Genomic DNA, 18,072 nt, shown 5'->3' with positions numbered 1-18,072 from the left:
TAACACATAGATTTTTATTTCTGGATTTACAATGCTTACAATAAAATATATCAGTATGTAGCTAGTCCTAATAAATGCAGAAATAGAAATCTTCCCATTTCACAGAAAGTGCAAAAACGCAAGTTAGAACATGGTAACTTTAAAACATACAAGGCGATTTCTCAGTGTTTTTACTATGAACACAGATCTGTAAAACGCATACTATCATTCTTCTTACAGAACACCTTCCATCAAAGCAGCAGCACAGGGCAAAACAACCAGGACATGAGGACAAACGTAGTTCAAATCTTTGAATATTTTTAAAGGAATAAACTGTGAAAAATTAAATAAACTATTTTAGTTTGCAATAGCTCTACCATACAGTTGAATACTAATTGAGGGACCCTTGGTCAACAGCACATGAAAGAGGCCTGTAAATTCTCCTTCCTCCTTGGGCTTGAACTTGACTGGCACATGGATGTAATAATGGGATCTGTAAAAAGACAGTTATGTGCATATTCATTGTTAATAAACAAGTAAAGTCTACAGAGAGAAATTCTCCTCTAGTTTTGATTTTCACTAGAGCAGCATCTTGGCTGTGCATTGGATCATTGTGTTTATACTTATGGATTTGATTATAAAATCATAGAAAGGGTTGGAAGGGACCTTAATAATCACCTAGTTGCAATCCCCCTGCCCCCCCGCAACACCTCCTGCTAGACCAGGTTGTTCAACCTGGCTTTGAATACTTCCAAAGATGGAGCCTCTATAACTTCCCTAGGGCAACCTGTTCCAGTGCCTCACCACCTTCAAGGGGAAGAATTTCTTCCTAATATCCAGTCTAAACTGAACTTCTTCCAGTTTGAAGCCATTATCCTCCATCCTATCACCCCAAGGCTTTGTAAAAAGTTCCTGTCCAGCTGTCCCGTAAGTTCCATTCAACTACTGGAAGGTTGCTATAAAGTCTCCCCAAAGTCTTTTCTCCCCCAGGCTAAACAACCCCATCTCTCTCAGCCTGTCTTTTTAGGAGAGAGGCTTCAGCCAGCCTTCTAATCACCATTGTGGCTCTCCTCTGGACTTGCTTTAACAGTTCCATGTCCTTCTCATGTTATATTACTCTTCTGATAGACTCTGATTCTAAAGATCACTCTTTTCTATTGCTTACACAAAATGCTACAATGCTGCTGCTAGTTTATGTAGATGTTTGGTCTCTTGGCAGTGCACAAACCCTATTTAGAGCAAAGTTACTAACTTTTTCCCTTCACAAATCATTTTACAAGTACCCTAAAATTTCCAACTCTCTGAAATTCCATCAATCTCAGGCTAGTAATAAAATAATTTCAATTACTTGTAACTGCCTGCACATTAAGAAAAATGTTGCTGAATCACTGTGGATGGGTGTATTGACTCACAAACAGTCTTGTAAAGGTTTTACATGACACCTTTTTAGGTGATAGAATGCCTCTTCTATTCAGATTGCATAGAAACATAACCAATGTACTGGGTGGCTGCCTTAACTGTCAAGAGCCTGGAGTGAATGTTCTAAAAAGCATAAGCTATACAAGCAACAAGCTGGAAAAACTGAGTGGCAGCATATTGGATTCCATAGCATCCAACAGAAATATCCAGCACGAACAGACAAGTAACAGTGAAAGGCATATATTGGAATGAGGAAAAATGAACAGCACCATTCTGCCTTACTAAGACAGACAGACAGATTTGTTTTCTTGCCTTGCAACTTCAGTTTTCTCCCCTTAACAGTATTTAGTATTATCCAATGTCCTCTAGAATCTGGTTATTTTCCCTACTTATTTTCATATTCCTTTCATATTCTTCTCCTCTACACTAACACTACCTATTGGAACCAGTCTGTGCTCTCAACCTTTTACACTTGGAAATCAAAATATTGCCCTTCGTAAGCTTGGTCTCAGCCTTACTTGTTTATCATCATCCTTGGTGCTAAAATAGTCACCGTGGCAGATGTATTTTGTATTGTTCCCTTCATAAACAGATCCTGGTCAGTCAAGTAACTCAGGAGGACACACTTTTAGAATAAGAGTGGTATTCTACTGCATCTTTCTAATTGGGGTAATAGAAACCCAAAGGACTAATTATGTTGTGCTGAACCACAAATCAGCAACACAGTAAAGGAGCACAGCCAGATCAGGGTTTCAATCTACCATATTTGTATCAGAAACCTGGCATGCTCCGTCTCTTTTCCCATCCATAACATATGGGATGAAGATATTTACTCAGCTTTACTTTTTAAAATCCGTTTTCTAAGTGAAGAGCATTGGTATGACTATTTAATCTGTAACAGATGCATTATATAAAAACCCCACAAATTTCTGTAAGAATAGTCTGAAGCTGCATATGGCCAGGCCACCTGAGGATTTACAAAAACGAAGGCTAAATTCAGTAGCAAGTGAGGAGAATTGCACAACTCCATATCATCTCCAGAATAATATATCCAAGCTACTTTACACATCCTAACACTTACTCAAAAAGAACAATATAACCAAGCTCAAACTGAACAGGAAGCTATGTATCTCTCTTTTTAAGAGATGGGCTGTCAAATACTAATTTCCAGAATAGGTACTGTATGACGTGCGATGCACTGGCAAAGCAGAGCTTCTTAGCGCATGTTTCTTGGAGTTTCTTAGCACATGGCAGCCAACCTGGCCATGCTCCTGTGTGGCCTGCCATAAGTGATCCTGCTTTGGCAGAGGGGCTGGACCCAATAATCTCTGGAGGTCCCTTCCAACCCCTAACATTCTGTGATTCTAGTTCCATTTGACCTCGAAATGGAGGTGTCCACTTGGCTGTCACTACATAGACACATTACCCTTCTTCCCTAAAAGAAGAATTAATCAGCAGATCTCCTGAAGACAGGCTTTCCTGTTCTGGCAGGGGGGTGGACTTGATGATCTTCAGAAGGTTCTTTCCAAGCCCTAACATCCTATGATCGAGTTTGGGTTGTTCAGCCTGGTTAACAGAAGGCTCCAGAGAGGTCTTATCGCAACTTTTTTGTATTGGAAAGGGGCCTACAAGAAACCTGGAGAGGGACTTTTTACAAGAGGAGGTAGTGATAGGACAATGTGTAATGGATTCAAACTGAAAGAGGGTAGATATTAGGATGAAATTCTTCCCCACAAAGGTGGTAAGGCACTGGAGCAAGTTGCCCAGATAGGTTGTTGATGCCTCCTCCTTGGAATTGTGCAAGGCCAGATTGCATTGGGCTTTGAGAGACCCGGTCCAGTGGAAGGTGCCCCTGCCCATGATAGGGGGGTTGGAATTAGATTATCTTTACTGTCCCTTCCTACCCAAACCATTCTTAACACATCAGGAAAACAGCCTCACTGCTGCAGATGAGCATGAGAGATGCTACACTTCTTGAGAAGATGACTAATAGGACTGCCAAATACTTGTAATGAATTCCAAAGATGACTGGGTTTATTTTCAGGGATTGTTATCACTAACTTAAATTCCTTTTATGCAGGTAACATGCTGAAAAACTTGATGTGACCAGGCAATTCCACTGGCTGCTCAAACCTTGCATTTGCAGAGAATCTTTGATGAAGCTCTGCAGGTTTGTCAAATTAGAAACATGATGAAGGCAATTTGTTTGGTGTGTTGTGCAGAAGGTATAAATGGAAGGAATGACTTGATTGTGCACAGCATGCCAAATGGTTAAATGAAGCATTAGGCTTAGCATTAAAAGCAGCAGCACTGTTAGGAACAATTTGCAGGCAAGAAATTGGCAGATGCAGAAATAACTGTGTGGGCTTATTCTGCTTCTAACCAAGATTACAGAGTACAGCTTAGCAAAAAAGCACCCCAAAAATCCACAAAAGAAAAAACCCCAAACCTATAACTAGACAGCTAGAAAGTCAGAAATTTCTGTCTTTATCTTAGCACTGTACATATAGAGAAAATACTTATCTTGACTTACTTATTTTTTTTCATTTGGAGAGAATGTTAGCATAGACATCACTCACCTTAGAATGTATTTCGAGTGCTTGATGTAGAAAGGCTCTCTGGGACATATAAATTTCAGCTGCAATTTAATACAAAATGCTTAAAAGTGCACTATATCTAAGCTTAGCATATTCTATTTATGACATGCTTAAGATAAATCAGGTGACTTAAAATAAAGCTTTGCACAGAGCCAGGGCTCAAAAATAAAGCACGCCCACACCTGTGCGTAGTATGATAAAAATTCACATCTCAATATTTTAATAAAATTTAAGAAATCAAATAAATCAGGACAAGAAGAAATCTATGCACACTATAATCTTTTTTTTTTTCCCTTCAGTTGCAAATATATTATAAATACAGTCAGTGATTCAGTCAGACTGTATAATAGGGACTTCTGAATCTAACAAACTAAGACTAAACTAATCACCACTGCAATCTTCTGCCAAGAGAAAATAAAACAACCACCAAAACAACAAACAGCGTAGTTCATCTGCTGGAAGCACTTCTGAAAAACTGCTTAAAATAAAGTCTGTCAAACTTACCAGGTGTGTTGCAAAGGAATGATTCCTCAAGTTGACCTTTAAGGTGCATGATTCTCCAACTCTTGTTTCAGGAAAAATGTAGACCTTTTCTGGTGCATAGACTCCTCGAAATAACTCATTTTGTCTGATTTGGAAAAGGGATTTAAGAGATGATGGTTTCCTACTTATACAGTCTGAATATATGGATTGCATAGAACATTTTATTCCACTGCCATATTCACATCATCCCAGAGTGAAAGAACAGGAAATTAACTTGAGACTGAAGAACAGCAAGGTTAAGGCATGCAAGTACAGTGGTCTGCTCAGAAGTGACCTAACCGGTCTATGGACTCTCCAAAAGGGGAGTATGCAAAAGGTTTACTACTGATCCTAGTTCATTTACAACAAAAACAACCTGAACATGGTTAGGCAACTTGGAAACCCAGCTCACAAGAAAAAGGATGGGGATAGGTAGTTGAACAATACAAAGGCACTAAAAGGTACAGCAAGTTTGGGCTTTGCAGCTGTTTACTTGTTAACATAGAATCATAGGACAGTTCAGGTCGGAAGAGACTTCAGGAGGTCTCCAGCTTAACCTCATGCTCTAGTTGGGGTCAGCTATGAGGTCTAACCAGGCTGCACAGGGCTTTGCCCAGTCAGATGCTGAAAACCTTCAAGGTCACGGACTGCACAACCTCTCTGCACAGCCTGTTCCACCACACAGCTATCTTAGGGATTAAAAAAAAAAGTGTTTGGTTGTGGAGTTGGGTTGTTCCCCACTACCACCCACTTGCAAAGTCTCAGTTCAAGTTTTGTCCAGTGTCCTAGTTTAAGACAGCCTGCTCTCACAAAGATTGGGAGGTAAAGTGACCCAGGAAGTCTTATGATCAAGATAAGGAGTTTGATGGAAATAACCAATGGACACCTGAGGTGTTTATGCAGGAAAGCAGAGCAAAAGCAGAAGCAACAGAAGTCAGTGATAAAACCACCACCCCAATCCCAAGCTCACAGACAACAGAAGACCAACACCCCAAATTGGAAGCAGCAACTAGAACAGAAAGCCTCCCACATTACAACCTGAACTACAAGCCCCATGACACTTGACTCCAGCCACCACTTCCATTTTGAAGCTGGCATGGCAACAGCATGATATTGAACACACACCTGCAGATTTAACTGGCTAAACCCATGAGATCTGTACATACCCAGCTTCCATTCTATGTGCTTCACAGCAAACCTTCGTTTCTGTTGCAGCTGGAAGCTCTGGCCGAAGGGTGGTACTTGCAGTAGTTTCCACACTTGTAGTTTCAATTTCTTCTTCTTCAAAAGCCTGTTGGCAAAAGAGAAGACTTTAAAGAAGTTTGCATTCAAAAGTACTTAAGTATTCAAGAAGTCATTTCCCTTACCAAGACTTTTCATTTAAAGTGTAACATCTGAGGAACAGCAGAGTCTGGATCACTGAGACAGAAGCAATGATTTAGGAGGAATGCTGTAACAGGCCTCTGTGCCTTGTGAATGCTTTATTTGTTACAAGCCAGTTCACAACTAGCAGCACAGGTGCAATCTCAAGGCGGCTGTTAGCAACCAAGATTTTACTAAAAGCCAAAACAAACCCCAATTCCTCTGAAGATCATCTGCTAATATGCCTGGAGAACAGCAAAGTCAGTTAAACAAGTGCTCAGGAAGAAGGCAGGCGTAGATCATCATTAGAGCTTCAGTTCTCAACACAACAAAAAGCTTTGTAATAATTCTGAGTAATGACCAACACATCCTTCTCAGAGAGAGATCCCTCCAGAGAGCTGGAATCTGATAATGCCTTATACCCTTATTGTCACATTCAGAAACTAGACAAAATATTTACCATGTTCAGGACCCCCAACACAATGAGATCAGATCACCTTAAGGGATTGCTTCATAATCAGTATCATTTAGGCTGGAAAAGACCTCCAAGATCAAGTCCAACCACTAAACTAATCCTACCAAGCCTGCTGTTAAACCATGTCCCTCAGCACCACATATACAAATCTTTTAAAACCCTCTGGGAAAGGTGAATCCACTTCCCTAGACAGTCTGTTCCAGGGCTTGCCAGCCCTTAGAGCAAAAAAATTTTCCCAAATATCCAACCTAAACCTCCCCTAGCACAACCTGAGGCTGTTTCCTCTTGTCCTGTCACTTGTCACCTGGGAGAACAGAGCAACACCCATTTCATTACAACCGCCTTTCAGGTAGCTGTAGAAAGCAAGGTCTTGCCTCAGCCTCCTTTTCTCCAGACTAAACCACCTCAGTTCCCTCAGCTGCTCCTTTGAAGACTTGTTTTTCAGACCCTTCCCCAGCTTCATTGCTCTTCTCTGGACATGTCCCCAGCACCTCAGTGTCCTTCTTGCAGTAAGGAGCCCAAAACTGAACACAGTACTCAAGGTGTGGCCTCATTTATGCTGAGTACAGGCACACAATCACCTCTCTAGTCCTGCCAGCCACACTGTTTGTGATACAGGCCAGGATGCTGTTGGCTCTCCTGGCCACACTGCTGGCTTGTGTTCAGCCAGCTGTTGATCAACACCCACCCACTGTTTTCTGTTGGGAAGCTTTCCAGCTAATTTGCCCCAAGCCTGGAACATTGTGCTATTGTTGTGACCCAAGTGCAGGATCCTAGCACTAGGCCTTGTTGAATCTCATACTACTGGCCTCATCCCATTGTTCCAGCCTGTCCAGGTCCCTCTGTAGAGCCTTCCTACCCTCAAGCAGATGAAGATGCACACTCAGCTTGGTATTATCTGAAAACTCAGTGAAGGTGCCCTTGATCCCCTCATCTCAGTAACTGACAAAGATACTGGACACAATAGGCATCAATACTGACCGCTGGGAACACCACTTGTGACAGGACGCCAACTGGATTTAACTTCACTTACCACAACTCTGAGTTTGGCAGTTTTGGGGTGGCATGTTTTTGGTTCTGGTTTGGGTTTGTTTTTTGGTTGGGTTTTTTTTTTGGGGGGGGGTGGTGGTATGGTTTTATTTTTCCTGCCTTTTTTATTTCCTCCCACACAAAAAAGCGTGCACCTGTTCAAACCATGAGCAGCCAGTTTCTCCAGGAGGATGCTGTAGGACGTGGCGTCAAAGGCTTTACTGAAGTCCGAAAGGCCACATCCACAGCCTTCCCCTCATCCACGAAGCCTCATCTTCACCAAGAGCAAATTTGAAATTTTGCATTGTTTAACAAATTTAGCCAGACGCTATCGGTGCCCTCGGGGTCATGACACCTTGAACAAAGTTAAAGAATCTCCCACACTTCAGGTTGTACAACATTACCTCAATCTTCGAAAGGGTGCTGACATTTGAGACAAGCAGTTGATTCCCTTACGCAAGGAAGATGAGAAAAATAGATTCATCTTTAATAGAGCTGCTATGACAAATTTGTCTTTTAGACATTCATTCCTTCTATTGAAAGAGCTGCTCATCAGTCTGTCAGAAATAGCAGCAGCCAAAAAAAAATTAAATTTTAATTTTGAAGAATGTTTTTTTCAGTTGCAAATAACCCACAAACCACAGTAGAACCCAATACCTCAAGACAAGAAAGGATTTGTACAAGTGTCTTGTTTCAAGAGCTTTTCATTCTCCATGTAGTGAAAAATTATGGGTGTCATGCCTCAATGTTATCACTGAAATTCTCACTTATCAATAAGGCAGGTTTACTGTGTGAGGCTAAGGAGAACAATCATCAGTTCCCCCAGCTTGCAAAAAGGCATCCCAAAGCACTTCATGCTTTATCATGGCCTCAAATGACTTAGAATCACAGAATGCTTTGGGGTGGAAGCAACTTTTAAAAGTCATCTAAGTCCAAGCCTACTGCAGTGAGCAGGGACATCTGCAACTAGATCAGGATGCTCAGAGCCCCATCCAGCCTGGCCTGGAATGTTGCCAGGGATGGCATTTCTACCACCTCTCTGGGCAACCTGAGCATGGGTTTCATCACCATCACTGTTAAAATAGGTCTTCTTTCTATTTAGCCTGAATTTCCCCTCTTTCAGTTTCAAACCATCACCCCTTGTCCTGTCACAACAGGCGCTGCTAAAAAGTCTGTCCACATCTTTTCTATAGGCCCTTTTAAGTACAGTAAGGTCTTCCTGGAGCCTTCTATTCTCCAGGCTGAACTCTCTCAGCCTCCTCTTAGGAGAGGTGTTCCAGCCTTCTGATAATTTGCCTGGCTTCCTTTAGACCTACTCCTACAGGTTCATGTCCTTATTGTGCTGAAGGCACAAGACTTCTCCTATTTCAGGAGCAAGGAAGACTTCTGTTTCAAATGAAAGCAGTATGTTAATGCTGTCGAAACAGTTATGGTTGAATGCTGCTGTTCCAAAGCCACCTCAGGAGCACAGAAATTAGTTTTAAAACTACAATTATTTTGCTCAGAGTTTAAAAAAGATTTTTCTTCCTCTAATTTTTGGAATAGCCAAAGAAGATGGAAGCTTTGTACTGCTGATGATACTAATGCAATCAGGAGTCTCAGCAGAAGGTTGTGTGTTAGGTATTAAGAAATTCAGCTCATTTTGCTACAAAACAAAATATTAACAAGTTGCATAATTACATGGTTTATGTACTTCAGCTGTGTAAGTTACACTTCCAACAGTTTCAGACAATAGTAGGGGTTTCTTTATGAAGTCCTCAACTTTCTGCATGCTAAAAGAGCAATCCAACCTAAGGTGCTGCCCCATCCTTCTGGTAAACTCTTGCTAGTTCCCTCTTTCACCCCAAAGAGCCAATAATCAGATGGAAACACCAATCCATGACTTCCACACATAACAGTGATACACATTCTGAGCTCAGTGAGCTCAGAGCCACAGCTGGTAACAGCCTAACAAGTATTTCTCAGGAAAAGCAAATAAAAACTTTAAATGGCCAATATTGTGAGGTTGGGGCTGCCAAATACATGGAGAAACCTTTCTTTCTTGGTCTCTGGGACCAATATGGAGACTTGATCTTCTGAGCTCCTGACTGTGATTTTCAGTGGTGGGGACTGCAAACAGAGTATAGCCAAAAATCACAGTTAATCAGTTTTTCAGGGGAAAAAAAAATTAAAAAGGAAGCGGTAACTACCACGGATTTTCCCAGCTTCACCTTGTACTTTAGTTCTTTCCTGAGCTCTTCCAAATATTTCACTGATTCTGAAGTAGTGCTATAAATAAATACCAGGGAGTCACCCTGAATGACAGACAGTCTTCCCACTTCTTTCAGAAGTCACATTAAGCAGAGCTGTAGCCCTCTGCTTCAGCAAAACCTGCAGGATCAAGTCCCTTTCAAAGCTGAAGTAACATCATCTAACCTCTTGATCCCTACAGCATAATGGATTATAACTGACCTGTCTTGACTACAAGTGGATCTGATTTAAAACTCTTCAATCTCAGTAAAGATTGTGTTGACCCCTCTTTCAAACAGAAGTACAGTTCCTTATCTAGCTGACAAACAATTTACTTCCCTTTCAATTCTTTTTGAAGGAGATTGTTGACACATTTTGTGTATTCTACACAATTTTCCACACGAGCACAGAGATGTTGGAAAGATCCAATAGTTAACAGCTTAAAAAGAAGAACAAATCCAAGGAAGTAGTTCAAAAACATGAATATCAAGTTATGGTGCTTAAAGGTTTACACAGCTGAACACCATGTGCCTTTTAAGAAAAGGCTTTTTCAAAATTCTAGATTTCTGACAAAGAATTAATCTTCTCTCAGTCTTAACTATCTTTAAACAGACAAATGACACAGCAACTTTCCTCATTTTATACAAAATTATCTTCAAATTAGATGAAAGCTGAATAAAAACCCAAACTCCACACGATTCCTTAGTTAACTATTCGTTAACAAATTAGTCCTCATTCTTCAAGCCAAAACTGGAAGTTATTTAACAAGATCCCTTTTCAACACAATGAACTACTGGGAAGAACAAGAAACCTATGAAGTAAAAAGTAAGGTACCCTGATAAGAAAGGTAAGGTTCCTAGTACTGGAACAGGCTTGGTAGCTTAAAGAGAGATCCCAAATCTTTATCTGGGCTTCTTAGCAAAAATCAAGTCAAACCTCTCTGGAGATGACAACAAAGCAAATAGAGCGATACTGAATGTACAAAGCTCTTCACATTCAGCTCACTTATCTAAACATGAGAAATAATTCTTTCTAACTGCAACAGATTCTCTGTAGGCTTGTTTGAATGGTGAGGTTGGGATTTAAAGCAAGAGGAGAGAAAGACAGTGGAGATGTCTCTTCACTGGAGAGATTCAAAGCAACCTCAACATGTTTCTGTGCAACTTACTCTAGGTGACCCTGCTTTAGCAAGGGGCTGGACTAGATCTCCAGAGGTCTCTTCCAACCACCATGCTTTGATTTTGTGAGTATTGTAGAGTAAAAGTAAGGTATTGCCAAAAATGTGTGCTCATGACAGAATTTACAGTATTTATATACTCACTGTTCCATGAAAAAGAAGTTTTATTGTGTATCTGTAACGACATGTGTCAACCGGGTGGCACTCAAAGTTCCAGAACTCAAAGCGTTCTCCTTCACTTTTAGGTGAAAACATTACAGGAACCTACAAGAGAAAAATATTGCAGAAGCTTATTGAAATAATCTATACATCTTCACCTACACAAAGCTGCAGCTAAGCCAGCACAAAATTTAACACACTAGAAAACATATATCCACACACAGGTGATCTTGTAGAAAACAATACAGCTTGTCCTCTTTACCCCACAAGAGAAACAGAGATGAAACAGGTTGTGCAAGAAAACTCAAAATTTCAGCTAATCTGTTTTAAGTGAAGCCAGTGAGTGCTTGCACAACTATTTCTATCAGTGAAACGAGGCAGAAGGGGACCAGGAGGGAAAATATGTGCAGCTGAAAGACAGTGCTACCTTCCTTCATCTGTTAGCTAAGGTGTGAACAACTGCACTCCTCCAGCTCCAAGTCAGCAGCACAGTGAGCTACAACTACTAGAAAGCTTGAAATTTAAACCAACTTGCAGGATGTGTATTTGATCATCCATAAAGGTCACCAATGTAACAAAAGCTGTCTCTATATAGCGCTGACCCAGGTTAACCCAAGAACAAACCTGCATTGTTCTCAGAGGTGAGGATGCGGGAAGAAAGAAGAGTAGCAGAAAGATCACCACAATGACATCCTATTAGCCAAATGCTATCAGACCACTGCAAAAACCAGCAAATCATGACAGCACTGTACCTTATCAGCTCCAGCCAACAGCCTGATATGTCAATAATGCACATGTTATTCAAATATGTCTGAAGTAGGATTGCTAAGGCAAAGATGAGTGTTTAAATTCAAATAAGGGTTTTCAAGATACAGTAACTGGACAAGAGTGAGGTTTTTATAAACAGATTACAAATTACAGCATTATATGATCATAATAATCCATAATGATTAAAAAAAAAAAGTGTTCATGAACAGATAGATTGAAGTAGCATTGAGGGACAACAGTCCCACAGCAACTCATTCAGTATGTCCTTGGATGCGCTTTATAACTGTGGTTATGAAACCCTCTAGTGGCCAGGAGATTCAATTGTAAATCAAACAAATCCAGCTTTAGGAACAGACAAATGGTTCTTCAACAAGTTTGATAAGACTGCTTCTAAGGAAATTAAAGCAGTTTTTCCACAATAGTTTCATAAGATCCCAATAATATTTTCAATTTTCATGTGGACTTCTACAAAACATTTACAACCAATTTTTTTATTAAAGAGAATATGTTCTAGAACATAAAAAACTATAGAAAGCCATCACATCAGTCATCTATACATTGCATAGAATCATATGTTTGGGTTGAAAGGGCCCTCCAAAGGTCATCTAGTCCAACCACCCTGCAGTCAGCAGGGACATCCTACACTAGATCAGGTTGTTCAGAACCTTGTTGAGCCTAACCTTGAATACCTCCAGGGATGGGGCCTCAACCACATTACTGGGCAACCTCTTCCAGGGTTCCACCACCCTCACAGTGAAGAGTTTGTTACTAACATCCAATGTAAATCTACTCTTTTCTAGTTTGAAACTGTTTCCCCTCATCCTATCACTAAAGGCTTTTGTAAACAGTCCCTCTCCAGTCTTTTTGTAGGCCTCCTTCAGGCACTGGAAGGCCAGAAGGCTCCCCAGAGCCTTCTTTTCTCCAGACCAAATAGGATGTATTCTAGCTGACTCAGCTGAGTCAGTAACGGCTGTTTTAAGTACACACTGATTACCTCATACAACCCAGAAATGGAAGGCAAACATTTTATCATGATCAGATAATAATATGACCAGCTTCCAAAACTCAACTGTTCTTTCAGAGAATTTCTCATGTAAGATTCTGGTTTACAACAGAAACTTGCTAATAAGCTTCAAACATTCACAAACACCAGTTTACCATCATTTCTCTGTGAGCTGCAAGAGTACCAGAAACAGGGGAGCATGTGAAAACGGAGGAAGTAGCCCTCTGGAAACCACCACTTCTGTCCTGCAAATGAAGTTATGAGTCTGATTCAGAAGGGAAAACATAACAAAACCAAACAAAACCAACCACCCTGCCCAAACTAACACACAACCCCACTACCACCCTTGTAAAGGGCTGGAGAAAATACACCAAATCAAGCTGCTTTCAAGTAAGCAAATTATACTGACTTCCTAAAAGGAGATGAATATAGACTATAACTACTGCAACATCTAGGCACTCTCATTATGACTACTGACTTACAGTTTAGAAGTGGTGCACTGGCTGGAAGATGGCATACTCCATCTTCTGGGCTACAGCTGAGTGTTACATGACCATTTTTTATCATTTTACTACAACATATCATAATAATTCTAGCATAAAATCAAAGTGATCATCACAGCATTCCAGCCTATCAAAACAACAGGGAAGCATTTACAAATATCAATGGTGTAGCTGCAATAATTGCACTGGTGAGACCACTGGTAACACAGATTACCTACAGAAATACCATGCACAGCACAAATCCACTTGCATGAGTCTCAAAACAAGGCAAGTGGAGCATTCTGGAGTCAAAAGGGACACCTGTCTTTCAGAGAGTTACCATCCCCGCAGATATATAAAAGATATGTAGATGTGATACTCAGGGACATGCTTTAGTGGTGACTTGGCAGTGCTGGGTTAGCAGTTGGATTTGATCTTGATGGTATCTTCCAACCAAGATTCCATGATTCTATGATCACTTCATGTAATCTGAATGATGATACTGGGTGAGCACAAGCAAACTCTGTAAGCCAATAAGTGAACAAGAGTTCATCTCACAGTGCACTGACTGATCCACAGTCAGGGAGCTATATGGAAGATTTAAAAAGGAATAAAACATGTCCCTGATGTGAAAAGATGCAAAAAAGCCCTTTATAACAGAGCTGATGCTGAGATATATATCCTTTGAGAGAATGGAGGGAGAGAGTGTGGGAAAAAAAACCAAGAGATTTGCATAAAACTACCAAGGTAAGCATTCACTCACTCTAACATAGGGTGGTGTAATCAGTGACAAATGCCACTTCACATCTTCATTCCCTTTGTTCTCCATTTCCAGTAGAGTTGCTAGAAGGGAAATATCAGACAAGTATATTAAGTATCTTTATTCACAGATTGCATCAGGTTGGAGAAGGTAATTTTGTTCAACCCCCATGAAGTCAGCAGGGACACCTTCAACTAGATCAGGTTGCCCAGGGCAACATCAAATCTGACTTTGAATTTCTCCAGGGATGGGGCCTCAACCACACCCCTGGGCAACCTGTTTTAGTATGTTAAACACACTCATTTTACAAGATTTTCCTCCTAATGTCCAACCTAAATGTACCCCTGCCCCTCGTCCTATTGCAACAAGACCTCCTAAACAGTCCTTCCCCAGCCTTCCTGTGGGTCCCCTTCAGATAATGAAATAAGGCCTCCCTGGAGCCTTCTCTTTTCCAGGCTGAACAGCCCCAACACTTGCAGCCTGTCTTCATAGGAGAGGTTCTTCAGCCCTCTGATCAAAATCCTTACTACCTAGAAAAGAAAGCTAAGCACTACTATTAAAAAAAAAAAAAAAAGCTAGTATCTAGATAAGAGAATGATGGTTTCCTACAGTAATGCTAAGAACTTTAAGCATTACTGGAATTAAATGTACCAATGAAGGATTTGTGTCTCCGTTATCAATAGTGTCCTCCTTGATCATTAAGTAGTAGACAAGGACAGCCATTCATAACTGACATTCCTATCATCTTAAGGAAGAACATGTATTTCTTGCCCTCACACAGATTTATCTCACATCTTAGGGACACAAACAGGTAAGGAGAACAGGTCTGCTGAAGTGGACTGACCAAAAAGAGCTTTAACAATATGCAATGCGCTCATGACACCCTTTGCTCAAGCACAATATTGTCACATTCATCACAGCTGCTTAAAAACAGGCAACTAAGCTGTCTGGAAAGCAGGGGTGGGGGTGGTGGGAAAGAGGAAAACAAGAAAGGAAGAAGAACGAAAAAAAAAAAGGAAAAAAGGGAATTAAATAAAAGTAGAAAAACTTATGAAAGGAGTTCCATCACAAGGAGTTACACTTCAATGTAAAGCCGGGAGAGGGAACCTGTTCGATCACGCTTATCGGACTAAAAGAACAAAGCCCAAGTCAAGGCATTGAATTCCCAAACAGGCAATACAGGACACAACACCTGTGAACACAAAGCACCACAGATGTTGTATTTACTAAGTTCAGCAAATGTTACCTGATCTGAGGCCAGGTCTTGTCCTAGGAAAAGAAAGATTTTCGTTCTTTATCTGTACTGCCATTTGTGGGTGCAGGAGCACCTGGGCAGGCTTCGCCACATGAGCAGAAGAGTTGTCAGGCTGTAGAGAAAGTAACTCAGAGATTCCAGACGGACAGTCTGTTCCAGGCACACTCCCTGCCACTGCCTCACGAATCTGCACTTGGATAGACTTTGGCACAATTTGGAGAAAAGGAAAGATGTGAACATGGATATATTAACAAATCAATTGATTTATCTCTGTTTCCCTGAGCTGGAAGATCTTATGATGTTCACTGTTATATTTCAACAGAAAAAGGGTCTCTCAGGTTAAATCACTGGGTCTTCTCAAACTTTAGCTCAAAATTCAGATTTTTGGGACAAATTTAATTTAGGAAAACAGGAAAATTTACTATTCAAATGGTTTACTTCAATAAGAAAAATTATTTAAACAAGTTATATTTAATTGGCAACTCCTACAATATTCCCTGCTCACAGAGAACAGGAACAGGGCTGCCTTGCTCAGATTTGTGTTCACTTCTGCTACATCATCAGTACTTCCAAAAACTTCTGTTAATGCTAGGAAAATCATAGAATCACTTTGGTTGGAAAAGACCTTTGAGATCATTATCTAACTCTACTAAGTCTAATGCTAAACCATGTCACTCAGCACCCTGCATTTCTTTAACTACCTCCCTGCCAGGGAGACTATTCCAGTGTTCGAGAGTCCTTCAGCTAAGAAGTTTCTTCTAATAGCCAATATAAATGTCCCTGTGAGAGACTGAAGCTTGTCTCTCCTGATGCGACTCAACAAAAATAAAATCACCTTTGCTGCTTGCCCAAACAATAGCTGATGTGTATGGGGCAGAGCCACTGGAATGGCTCTCGGGAAGGTGCAAAGATAACATTGCTCACTGGGCCACAGCTAGCCTGACAACAATGGACCGAGGCCACCTTCGGGAATACAAATATTCTTCACCCATCAGGTACCCCAGAAAGGGAGGATGGTGAGATAATGGATTCACCACCTGGCCCCTGATTTCCTGGGGGACAATACTTGGACACATACCTAAGGACTAAAAACTGTATAAAAGACTTGAGCAACTACTGGCTCAGTAAGGAAAACACAGATGAAGAGCAACACAGGAGAAGGACAATGCTGCTGAAAAGGAAAACATGAGAGGAACAAGAGAATACCAGGAGAGAAAAATGACAGAGACGTCACCATGGAGCCTGGAAGAAGCAGAACCCTCTCTCTGTGTCCTAAGTTCCGCCTGCTGCAATTCATGGAGCTGAAGAGGCTGCCCAGAGGACCACATCTCTTCTACAGCCAAAGCCTCAGCACCTTTTCTCTACAGACCCAACATCTCCTGCAGCACCTTTCCTCCACAGACTCAAACTGTCTAGCTTTTGATATTTTGGCCTCATTCATGCCTCTAATTTCACAACAAGGGAATATTCAAAAGAACTGAGTCGCTTTCCCTCTCTGGACTGAGACAGTCCCCCAGTGCAACTTGAAGCCATTTCCTCTTTTTCTGTCACTTCTTTACTAGAAGAAGAGACTGACCTACATGACACTCCAGCCTGCTTTCAAGGAGTTGTAGAGAGCAAGGTCTCCCCTCAGCCTCCTTTCTCTCCAGACTAAACAATCCCCGTTTCCTCAGCTTCCTCATAAGACCTGTTCTCCAGACTCTTCACCACCTTCCTTACCCTTCTCATCCTTAGCATGCTTTTGGCTTGATTGGATAGGTACCAAAGAAATGGCAAAAGCATTATTGACTACCACATCCCTTACAGTTTGATTGGGTTTGCTACATTCTCCACTTTTGTCCTAGTAGGTTCCTTCTCAAATCTTCTTCTCATACTGCAGAGCATGACAGAGTTAATTATGTGGAGTCTCCATTTCCCTCTGAACTCCACAACTTCCCTGTTTGGTGTATTTTAAAGACAGTTTCCAACTATGTTTCATAACAAAACCTTTCCCCATCAAAAAGGAAAACAGATATGTAGGTTTATCCTTTCAGCGTCTTCTCTTTCCATACATTGTTACAAGTAACTCAAAATATATACTGGCTGTAAATATAAAAACCCAGTTATTTCTTTGAGGAATCATTGAAAGGTCTGGGTTGGAAAGAACCTCAAAGGTCATCTAGTCCAATTCCCTCTGCAGTCAGCAGAGGCATCCTCAACTAGATCAGGTTGCCCAGATCCCTGTCTAGCCTCACCTTGAATATCTCCAGGGACAGCAGGGAGTCTGCTTTTACACTGATGAAAGAAGAGACTGCTGGCTTCATACATTTTATTTCTATCTCTTCATTTAAACAGGGAAAAGGCTTTGATTAAAATGAAGGAAGAGCAAGAACCTCTTCCAGATATTCTTCACCACAGACTTGTCAGCCAGAAGCTTAATTTTACCCTAAGAGAGCTCAAAAGGAGCTCTGGTGACTTATTCAATAACCTCCTTCACCTTTTAAAATATTATATAGACTCCTTTTATATGCATGCGTATGTGCATATATTTCACTTTTCTAGAAATGATGCATAAGGCAACAGTGGGGAAACAACATTCACTTTGAATTGCCAACAGTCTAAGTGTTCACACCACAGTATTTCTTCTCCTTTTTTCCCTTAAAGGAGAACTTGACAAATTGAAGAGAATCACAGAAGTTGACAGAAATGTCATGTCACTCCTAAAAGGTTTTAGCAACATTACTAGACCTTAAGCACTGGAACAGGCTGCCCAGGGAAGTGGTAGAACCATCATCCCTGGAGGTATCTAAAAAAATGTGTAGATGGGGCACTTAAGGACAGGATTCAGCAGCAGACTTGGTAGTGTAAATGGTTTGA

The 18,072-nt window shown here is 40.9% G+C and overlaps 1 protein-coding gene across 1 annotated transcript in view; it reads right to left on the bottom strand.

The window, feature by feature from the left end:
- Positions 1–203: 203 nt before the first annotated feature.
- Positions 204–18,072, bottom strand: part of CEP192 (centrosomal protein 192) — a 65,350-nt gene continuing 47,481 nt past the window's right edge. Inside the window, exons 35-43 of the mRNA XM_054164420.1 lie at positions 15,208–15,418; positions 13,965–14,044; positions 12,875–12,964; positions 10,928–11,053; positions 9,416–9,492; positions 5,684–5,827; positions 4,500–4,623; positions 3,978–4,036; positions 204–472 (exon numbers count right to left, since the gene is read on the bottom strand). Of these exons, the coding sequence (XP_054020395.1) occupies positions 337–472; positions 3,978–4,036; positions 4,500–4,623; positions 5,684–5,827; positions 9,416–9,492; positions 10,928–11,053; positions 12,875–12,964; positions 13,965–14,044; positions 15,208–15,418 (1,047 nt within the window). The 3' untranslated portion in view covers positions 204–336. The remainder of the gene's footprint in view (positions 473–3,977; positions 4,037–4,499; positions 4,624–5,683; positions 5,828–9,415; positions 9,493–10,927; positions 11,054–12,874; positions 12,965–13,964; positions 14,045–15,207; positions 15,419–18,072) is intronic.

Source organism: Dryobates pubescens, chromosome 9 (genome assembly GCF_014839835.1).
Source record: "Dryobates pubescens isolate bDryPub1 chromosome 9, bDryPub1.pri, whole genome shotgun sequence".
Taxonomy (NCBI): Eukaryota; Metazoa; Chordata; class Aves; order Piciformes; family Picidae; genus Dryobates; species Dryobates pubescens.
This window is presented reverse-complemented; position numbering and strand designations above follow the sequence as displayed.